At 40.4% G+C, this 10,868-nt stretch overlaps 1 protein-coding gene across 1 annotated transcript; it reads left to right on the forward strand.

Annotated features, from left to right (window-relative positions):
• Positions 1-515: 515 nt before the first annotated feature.
• On the forward strand, positions 516-10,756 carry paxbp1 (PAX3 and PAX7 binding protein 1). The gene is made up of 18 exons (XM_044221864.1): positions 516-995; positions 1,264-1,386; positions 1,914-2,126; positions 2,468-2,689; positions 2,781-2,881; positions 3,373-3,596; positions 4,054-4,243; positions 5,467-5,590; positions 6,323-6,425; positions 6,671-6,786; positions 6,921-7,120; positions 7,214-7,361; positions 7,472-7,593; positions 7,716-7,792; positions 7,903-7,969; positions 8,375-8,521; positions 9,520-9,674; positions 9,963-10,756. Exons 1-18 carry the CDS (start codon positions 674-676, stop codon positions 10,081-10,083), a joined length of 2,775 nt encoding a protein of 924 aa, XP_044077799.1. The 5' UTR covers positions 516-673; the 3' UTR covers positions 10,084-10,756.
• Positions 10,757-10,868: the final 112 nt, after the last annotated feature.

The following is a 10,868-nucleotide window of genomic DNA, read 5'->3' on the forward strand; positions in this document are numbered from 1 at the left end:
ACCAACGCAAGTTTTTGCACAGGGTCCTCTGTTTCTTTGCACAAAACATATTAAAGTAACCTTTAATGCTGCAACACGTTTTGGTAGAAAGCCTGTTGCTGTAAGTGTGGCACAATAATTGATGTTCCTTATACATACGGCTCCTACCCAGAAGTTTGATAATGTTCTATATCATAACTTCTTTGCAATGAACATCATATAAGTTGAGGTGTCCATAAACAATGCTTAATGCATTAACCTGAGAATCTCCACACAATCTTAGACATATGGCTCAGAAGATATAGAAGAAAAGTATTGAGAGGGAATGCAAAAGTAGTCCTCAAATAAAATTCTCGCCATGACGGGGCTCTGTAAAAACACCTAATAAACCCAATAGCCTTCTATTTGATATACAGTAGATCATTTTACATCACTTTCTGCTTGTGTTTTCCATTTATCTATTTATGCATGGCGGATGCGCATCTGTACTACTTTTAACCAGTTGATGGCAGTACTGTGCCGGTGACGCATGTACTCAGGTTTCACATTTTGGAGACGAAGAAGAAACGCAGTACCTGACAGAAAATGGCTGACAGGGAGTGTGGGGTTAATTTCCTTCGGCTCCAAGCACAGTTTTAAAGATGTCCTACGTTTGAGTATGCACTGCTGCATTTAGCATAACGTTAGAAACATAATGTTTAAAAGGGCGAAACGAGCTAACTTTCGACGGAGGAATGAGTCCGACGAGGATGAACAGGAAGAGAGTCGGCAGCCGCCACTCGCGCCCACATCGCTTGGGCCTGTCGTGGAGGAAATCCCGTTTATGGAGACATCCAGTAACAGCGTAACCGGAGCACCTAGCAGCACGGATAACTATCATAGCAACGGCTTTCAAGCTAATGTTAACAGTATACGAGCTGTCAAGAAAGAAAAGAAAGGCAAAGATACAGCTAACGTTAACGTTGCGATGCCTGGGCCCACTAAAGCCAGTTTGCTGAGTTTCGACGATGAAGAAGGTAACTTTGTAAATGCTAAGTTAGCTAGTCGGTTAATGTTAGCTGAAGAAAACGTGTTGTCCTGACATGTTTAAGTATAATGCTACCCATTTTGTTTATGCGTAAGATACGGAAATCTTATTTATAATTGCATAAACTATTATAGCTAGTATATATAACTACTTTCCATGACCGGGAATCATTCCTATGACCACCAACTTAACCTGGATGATGTGCATGGTTAATATGACTCGCCACTAACTTTTTCGTATGACCTGTTTGTAAACAGAAGGATCCGAGGTGTTCAGAGTGAAGAAATCCAATCACAGCAAGAAGATTGTCAAACAGCTGAAGAAGGAATACAAGGAGGATTTGGAGAAGTCTGGATGTGTCAAACAGGATATCAAATCAGGTGGGATAGCCCACTGCCCATGTGATAACTTACATTATCTGTCATCTCTGCTGTCACATTTGCAATATGAGAATACCTTAAACCTACTTAGCTGACTTTGCAACTGCAATGATTGTCACCAAATATGAGACAGCATAAAAATGAATGGAGGCATTTCATTTTAGTTTTGCTGAAATGCACTTAAACTGTGACGATAGACCATATCTTAGCAAATATTAAGAACCTTGAATGTAAAATATGTAGTTGTACCACAAGATGGGGGTAGATCTCTGAGGAAAGGAGATTATTTTACATTGGCATTAAGTTAATGAAATTTGACATACTTGAAATACCTGCAAGATTCCATATATACCAATGCTATTGGGTTATCAGAATGGGCTAGAGCTTTCAGAGACTGTCCTGCGAACATGAAGCATGATGTCGGTCACCTCGTAGTATCAGCTACATGGATATAATGTAAATGTAGTGGAAGTTTATTAAATCTGTTATCCTCTTGGCTCTTCTTTATCTGCATCCCATTTTCCTAGATGCTCCACCTCAGTCTGCGGTTGCCATCAAAGAGGAAGTTACTAGCACAGCAGGTAGTGAACAGGGGGAAGAAGAAATGGAGGTGGACAGTGCTGATGAGCAGGAGGAAGAGGCGAGGGGTCAAGGTGGCCTGGCACATAGTCAAGTCTCCAAGAGCAAAAACACCGGAGCAACGTTCAACACGCTTTCCTCCCTCGGCAGCCTGAGACCAGGTATAATACACACACAAATTTAAGTGCTTGTTCTATGTTTCGACTTTCATCCCTGGTACAAGCAGTCTTGGTGATAGCTCTGTACTTTTCCAGAGTGTTCTATAACAGGAAATATCAGTGAGTTTGGTTTTCATAATATTTTTTAAATTGAACTCTGCTACTAACTTCAGTATTAACTGTGTACCCTTCTCTGAATAATCGGTCCTCTAATTGGTCATTGAAACCCCCTTGGAATTGCTTTTATCTCACTGCATACAGCACTATGCCTCCAAACCTGAAATACTTTTTGGTATTTATACACACAAGTACTTAGATCAAGACCTGTTTTTGTCTTACTCTAGGGGAGATCCCCGATGCAGCATTCATCCATGCTGCCAGAAAGCGCCGGCAACTGGCTAGAGAGCTGGGGGGTGACACTCCTCTGGTAGAGACAGACACTCCCAAGAAAGGTTTGGTAGGAGAAGACCAAGATGCCAGCGATGACGAAGACGAGGATGAGAAGAGGATCCGCTTCAGTGGAGTCAAGAACAAAAGCCAGAGGCAAAAGATAGCTGAGGAGATAGGTACCGTGAGAAAATGGTGCACAGACAAGTTTGTTGTTATATACGCTGTTTTCAATCAGTTGTCTCTAAGACATGAACATCCCCTTCCCAGGTATTGAGGGTAGTGATGACGAGGCACTGGATACAGGTCAGGATGAGGAGGTGAGCCGTTGGGAGCAGGAGCAGATTAGGAAAGGAATCAGCATACCCCAGGTAAGCTTTACAAAATATTTTGCATTCCTGTATGACTCCTGACAATGGAAGATGTATGTTTTTCTCCAATTTTCTTATGAATGTTCTTATTATTTCAACCTATGGTGCTATTTTTCTATTATTTTATAAAAAGCTTGGATTTAATTTAAATGTGACAGATTATCATTATTATGAGTTGTTGTTCTGAAACGATTAATGGATTGACAGAAAATCACCAACACTTTTGATAATTGATTAAATAATCATTTATCAAGCATAATTGCCAACCATTTGCTGGTTCCAGCTTCTCAAACGTGAAGTTTTGCTGCTTTTCTCAGCAATTTTCTTGCCATTTTATAGACTAAACGAGTAATCCAAAAAATTACCGATAGATTAATTGATAATGCAAATAACCATAAGTTGCAGCCCTATTGAACTGGTACTAGACAGCAGCAGGGCTATCAGTCATAATAGTAAAAGCATTATGTGTTTTCCTTATTTCTAATGACTAGGTCCAAAGCAACCAGCCAGAGGACAACACAGTCTACTACCAGAACAGCTATGAGAGCCAGCCCTATGGCTCGTCCTACAGCATGCCGTTCACCTACAGCACTGTGGCCCCTCAGACTGGCAAGCCAACTGGCCAAGCAGACAATGGTTCTGTTCACTACGGAGTCCCTATTAGTGATCTAACGCCAGTATCCATTGATCTGGTCAAGAAACGCCTGCATGATAGGTAAGTTCAGTGGAAGACTGCAGCAACGTCTAATATCAATCTTCAGCTCAGCTGCTGCCTATCTTTTCCTGGGTCCAGACTTTTGACTCCGCCCTCTCCACCAAGTTGACTGGCACCATGACATGAAACACTGGTTTCTCAGTTGAAAAAGCTATTATCCAATGAGCGCCGCAGGGTGCTAAACATTAGCCAATCAGGCCAGAGAGGCAATGTAGGTGGGTGTCGGGAGGGGGGGGTTACATCAGTCCCCCTAATTACAACTCCTGTTTGACCAAGAGGGCATTATTTTAGCTCGTTGTCTCCTGTTAATCAGTTTTCATGATGTCTCTGTGTTTATTTGATTGGGTGCACTTTCTGCTTAGTGTGTATCAGTGATTAAGATTAGACTAGCTTTGTTCATCCTCAGCCCAATCTAAGTCATCCTTACTGTCTTTCCCTGTATGTCATGTGTCTATAGGCTCAGCCAAATGTGTGCCAGCCACAACGCAAATGCCAAGCGCTACAAACAGATCGAAGAAGACCTAGCTGCCTCTGAGAGCACCATACAGCAGCTGGAGGGCTCATCCAATGACAATGCAGATCAATATAAATTCTTGCAAGAGATGCGAGGGTATGTTGGAGACTTGCTTGACTGTTTCAGTGAAAAGGTAAGGGAGAATTTATCTGCTGTCTGATTAGCTATTTTCTGTTTTGTGTCTGTGTGATCTCTGACCACTTAATGTGGATTTTAAAGGGATAGAATAATAAAAATGTCATATTGTGAAACATTAATTGAGTCATAAAAAGCCTATTTTTATTGTTTTTATTTAGTAGTTGTTTTTTTGGGGTTTTTTTTTTTCATTAATTTTTTTAGATTAGACTATTATTAACATTAGTTAACAGTGTTGACAAGACAATGTGACTGCAAATTAGTCACCTAGAGCACACTCCATGTATTTCCCATTTTCTTCACAACTGTTCTCATTTTAGTCAGAAATATGACTTTGATCTATTATCTCAGCAACATGCTTTTGCAAATGGCTTTTGTATATAAAGAAAATTGTCTTAGTTCATAATGAATCAGATTGTTTAACATTTTCAGCTACTTAAACAATTATTTTGTACTACTCATTACTCATACAGTAAGTAAACAAAGTTGTTGTAAAATGAGTTGGAGCTGTAAGAGAACCCAAAATAGTGGCATAGCCAAGTATGTACACAAGTGTCTAGTCTGAGGATGAGTCCAGTTTGGTAAAACGTAATGAAATGATGTCTCTTGACACAAGCTATATTTTTGCACACCTATAGCTGCTCACTAAACGCATGTCTAAAGAGAATAATTCAGTCTTGATCTTGCAGCAGCAGAGCAGCAACTACATGGAACAAAGAGAGAACTGGCCTGCCAGCTGCCAACATGTGTTTCCTCATCAACGTTAATGTCTGTTTTAACCCTGTTTGGTGACTCTCTGTGCACAGAACACTATGATGGAAACGGGACACTAACCAACCATTATCAGTATGACTTAGTATGGAATCCTTTTACTCTAGCATAAATATCAAGACTGGAACTGTATATTATCAATGTTGGGTAAAAAACATTTAACTACAATTTTGTGATTTTAATGCATTAAATTCACATGGCATTTTGCCTTTAACTTGGTTTGTAAATTTTCAGCTTAAACCATTAGCTGAACATAAGTCCATAGTGTTCAATCTTTCCTTCATGGAAATTTGACATTTTAGAGATATCAAGTTTTTACCCGACACTAGTGATATTTAGGTTCCAGTATTGTCCATCATGCTCCTCTTGTCCCTCCAGCAAGACATCCCTGTGACTCGGAGCCCCACTTTTGTTTGTGTCAGAGGTCACAGAAGGCATCATATCTTTCAGGTTCCTGCTGTCCTGGAGCTGGAGGCTGCCATGCACCAGTTACTAAGGCAACGGGCTTCACGACTTGTCCAGAGAAGACAGGATGATATTAAAGATGAATCGTCGGAGTTTGCAAGCCTTTCAAGTCAGTCCATCTTGAAGGTTTTTATGATTTATTTGAACGGCCTCGTTAGTTCTCTGTACGTGAGTGAGTGAGTGAGTGAGTGAGTGAGTGTGTGTGTGTGTGTGTGTGTGTGTGTGTGTGTGTGTGTGTGTGTGTGTGTGTGTGTGTTGTTCACATTCTTGTTTCCCACTGCCCCTGTTATGTTTCCCTCATGAGTGTGATTAAGGTTAATTTAGTCCGCTCCCATCCCCTGTACTTCTCAATGGCAATGATTTTGAGTGAGTGAGCATGTACGTACATGGGAAATGTTTTATTGGAGGGGCTGTTTCAGCTACTCTTTAATGGTCGAGTCTCACAGTCAGCTGGGTGGTTGAAACTCAGCTCAAGTAATAAGTCACTAAGTAAAGATAAAAACGTATCTACTAGTGACTTGTCATCTGTCACTTTCACTGTAACAGTTAAGTTGCAGCCAGGTAAGTAAGTAGAAAATGAATGATTATTTTTATCTAAGATGGTGTTGCTTATGGTACCTTTTTATATACTAGGGGGTTTAGATCAATATTTTAACTTGTTTCATAAGTTTAAAACAATCCTTATGCCTATCACTTGACTATCTCATCTAATTTATTTTTAAGCATTTTGGATTATTCTAAATTTGAGTACTCTTTATGTTGAGTGCCCAGAATAAGAATGAGATTATGGGTTGTCTCAGTTTTTCATTACTGGTTCTAACATGGCTCCTGTCTCTTGCAGATAAAGCTGTCATGGCTCCTAATCTAGACTCATTTGGTCGAGACCGCATAGCATACCAAGAGCATGGTCGTCAGAGGAGGATAGCAGAAAGAGAAGCGCGACGGTATGAAGCTCTCTTGTACTCAAAGAAATGCTTCCAGGGTATTTGGGCTGAATTTTTGTGACATGCTTCTAGACTTTCACAGAAATACAGTCCTGAATGTAGCTCGGTTTGTAAAGCATAGTTTTGCCATGCAAGAGATCCTAAGTTCTGACTTTGAGGGAGTCGTTTTAGTGCAGTTACAGTTTATCACACAAAGTCTGTCCTTGGTTTTAATTGTCTGCCTTTGTGCTTGTGGGTGGGTGCAGAACTCGGCGGCGACAAGCGAGAGAGCAAAATGGAAAGAGGGCTGAGCATAAAGAAGGCTTATCATCTGATGATGAGGAAACCTCTACTGACATCACCAGCTTCAACATGGAGAGAGGTACATCATTAAAGTGCTGCAAAAATTATAGTATCGACCATTATGAGGAGAATTGGTAAATGTGATGTAACACAGATAACTTGCATCAGACATTCTGTAGCTCATGCCTAACTAAAGCCTTTCGTTCCATCCAGATCGTATCATCAGGGAATGCAAGAAAGTATTTGAGGATGCGGTGGAGGACTTTCATTCTCTTGACTGCATCAAATCCCATTTTGAAGTGTGGAGGAGAGACTATGCCGACTGCTACAGAGATGCTTATATAGGCCTCTGTCTGCCCAAACTCTTTAACCCTTTAGTCCGGCTGCAACTGATTACATGGAACCCTCTTGAGGTAAGGCATGTATGTGTAGTTTAGTGTAACATTTTCCTTTTTGAAATCGGAGGGGTCAATTCTGAAATCCATTTGTTATTTTTCCCTGTCCAGGCGCAGTGTGCAAATTTCGAGTACATGCTCTGGTTTGAGTCGCTGTTGTTTTACGGCTTTGAAGAGCACAGCACTTTGCAGAGAGGAGATGGGGATATCAGCTTGCTGCCTGCTATTGTGGAGAAGGTCATCCTCTCCAAACTGACAGGTAGAGAAACCTGCACAGCTGCACCTAAGCATACTAAGATTTGCTTGGCATAACAATGCAGACCAGTACAAAATGTCTTATGTATTTACGTGTGTGTGTGTCTGTGTCAGTGTTGGCAGAGCAAGCGTGGGACCCGCTGTCGAGCAGTCAGACAGCCAATCTGGTGGCCTTCATTCACAGACTAATAAAAGGTTACCCCACTGTGCTGCATGGGGACAACCGATACACACAGGTACTGTCCACTCTCTTACTACCTGTATTAACATAATGTACTTCATCTGCAAAATGAGTGATTACTTTGGCTCTTGTGGTAGAAATATTGTCACCTTGATTTCCTTTTTTCCCCCCTCTCAGGAGCTTTTGAAAACTATAGTCTTAAGGACCAGGCGGACTCTGGATGAAGATGTCTTTCTTCCACTCTACCCCAAAAAGTATGTTACACAATTGTTAACATTGGCGCTAGTCCAGTTTGTATTTCTTCGATCTGTATGATGAAACTTGATAACTATTGATAGTGAAGTATGTTTTTGTTTTTATTCAGTGTGTTGGAGAACAAGAATAGCGGTCCTTACTTATTCTACCAGAGGCAGTTCTGGTCCTGTGTGAAGGTATGTGCAAAAGTGGAGTAAAGACAGCATTGTTTTTAAGATTAATTAATCCATTCAGACACTAATTACAGGCCACACCACATATAGAAAGAAGATGATTTTGTAAGGTTTATACTTGTAAGTTGCACAATAGCAAAAAAAAAGAGAAAGAGACCAAGAAAACTGGTGGATTTACCTCACGTGAGGCTGATTGCCTCTTCTCTACAATATTGCTTAGCTGTGCCTGATGCTTAGCATCTATGACTGTGTGTGTGTCTTTGATATAGTTTGTACACTGACCACTGATGGTAACATACTTCTGTGGCAGCTAACAGAACTACTTTGATATTGACGTTAATATGCTGTTGTGTTGCAGTTGTGATCTACATGAGTACAGTCTAACTCTGTTGTTTCCTCTGTGCGTAGCTGCTGGGCAACATCCTGCAGTGGGAAGGGATCTTATCCAGTTCCTGTCTGAGGGATTTGGCTTTGGACAGCACTCTGAATAGATATATCCTCTCTGCACTGCAGACCACAGATACTGGGGAGGACAATGCTCAGAAGTGCCAGAAGGTAGGAGATACACACCAGTCGTTTTGTAGTTTCATGCTTCATGTGTAAATAGACACAGCAGAGCTCATATAGTTAGAATGTTCATTCAGATAAACAGACTTGTTTTGAAATGATAAGTTGATTAATCAGTTTTTGTCAACAGATAACTTATTTTAAATTTTAACAAGTAATTTTGTGTTAGTCAATTGAGTGAAAAACTAATATTAGCTTGCTTTCTTCTTTTATGCTATAAAACAAACAACTTCATAGTGCCAGCGTAGATCTCATGGATATTAAAGGAAAAGGTGTTGTCTCTTTTACTGTTGCCTCTTTCCACACACTTTGGAACAGTCAATACACCCAAGTGTCAATTTATAAACTCCACATCTTGGCATATGAATTAAGTCAATTTGTAATATTTCGGTCTATGTAGAAAGAGATGGGTTGACTTTACAGTTGGTGTGTGTTATCCAAGCATTGTGAACAAAACTTTATGGCAAATGTACATACTAGTAAATACCATTCTCATCATAAAACCTGACACGTCTCTTTTGCTTAGATATTACAAGCCATGTGAAATGAGAGCAAGAAATGTGGACAAGTCTCTTCCCAATAGGTTCACAGGTTGTCTGAAAATCAGACTTCACTTTTCACAGGCCCGAACTGCATTTACTCACCTATTTGTAGGTTTTAAAATTAAAAAATGTATTTTATAGTACATGATGTGCCTACTGTGTCTAAAAATAAAGACCACCTGAGCTGTGGAAACTGGCTCTTCTCCTGGCTCTGACAATTTGATGAGAGGTGCTTTTTTTTTTTTTTTTTATAATACAAGCCTCTCAGGCCAGGTCACTGTGATTGGCTGCTCTCCACTTCCGTGTGCCTTTTTATAGCTGGCAGCCTTAACTTGACAGACACACCTGCTCAGTTGGTCAACTCTGGCCATTTGTGACTCACTAAACAGGCTGACACAGAACTAGTGTTTAACTCTTCCCTGTCCTTTCGTGTACCTTTTTCAGGTGGTGGAGTGTTTGCCAGTGCAGTGGTTCTCTGGGATTAAGGGCCAGCAGACGTTGCCTCAGTTGGAGCCATTCTGTCGCTACCTCACCCACCTGGCCAGCTCATTGCACCGCAGCAGTTTGGGCGGATCTGATGTGGAACGGCGCACTGCCAAGTAAGAGGCTTTACTAAGCTCTGCATATATAAATGCATGTACAGTTTATTTGTCTAAATTGGGGAACTTGAATTCAGTTATAGCTCCATCTGCTGGAATATTATGGAAGGTGCTTTAAGAAGTATACATGGAAGATTGCATTGTCAGGATCGTTTTGTCAAATTACATCATTACAATTTACTAACTAGTGTTGTTAGATGACTCCCTTGATCAGTACCTTTTGCGCTATGTTGTGATGCTGAGGGTTTTGTGCATACTACTTCTAATATAACACATATCTGCCAACAGAGACCAAATCAAAGAGGTTGTGAAGATGTTGGGCCACATGAATGCCCTGGACCACATCATCACTGTGGCAGCCGAACATGGCATTAAAGACATCAAGCCACTTTTGGAAGCCAAGTCGTAGAGGCAGACATGGCAACGGCAACTTTTCATTCATCTTTTGTTGTGTTCAGCACAGTTGAAGCCATGGGATCATTAAGTTGGATTCCTGGAAAAAGTGTGCATAAATAAAATCCAACAGTTGTTACCTTTTGCTGAAAAGAGAAGGTAAAAAAACCTTGGTGTAAATATTGTGAATAATGTATAGAAAGGTGTGCTCATACACACATCAACACAAGACCAATGCTGAAATGAGGCCATGTATTGTCAGCTCAAAAAGACCACTCAGTTATACTACATGCTGGCAATATTTTAAATGCTTAATTTATTAAGAGTAAACAATTGTTGACATGGATTACTGGCATCTGTTTGGGAAAACGTCTCATCTCTAAATTTACACTATATTCAACCTGGCTATCTGTAAAAACTGCTTAACCCCCTTTATTTCTCACATACTCTTCTTTTCCGTATGTGCCAAAAGAATCTTCAAGTTGGCCAAAAGGTAGAAATTGCACACTTTCAAAGACTGACAACCAACTCGTCTCCCAGCTCTTTGATCCCCAATTCATCCCACAGTACTCCTCTGTTACCTATGGACTACCCTGATGACCCTGCCAGAGCTGAGAGCTTTGCATTCAGATTTGTAAGACTTTTTGTTTTAGTATTTTGTTTGCCTGTGAATAAAACATTAATTTGAATGATCGCTGTCTTGTTGCAATTAGGTGAAAACTGTGGCTCATGTGTTGTGCATATTCTCACCATAAAAGGGACAATCCAAAATTATTTCTAATGTTCTTCAATTGAAGAATA

The sequence above is a fragment of the Siniperca chuatsi genome, linkage group LG14 (genome assembly GCF_020085105.1).
Source record: "Siniperca chuatsi isolate FFG_IHB_CAS linkage group LG14, ASM2008510v1, whole genome shotgun sequence".
Classification (NCBI taxonomy): Eukaryota; Metazoa; Chordata; class Actinopteri; order Centrarchiformes; family Sinipercidae; genus Siniperca; species Siniperca chuatsi.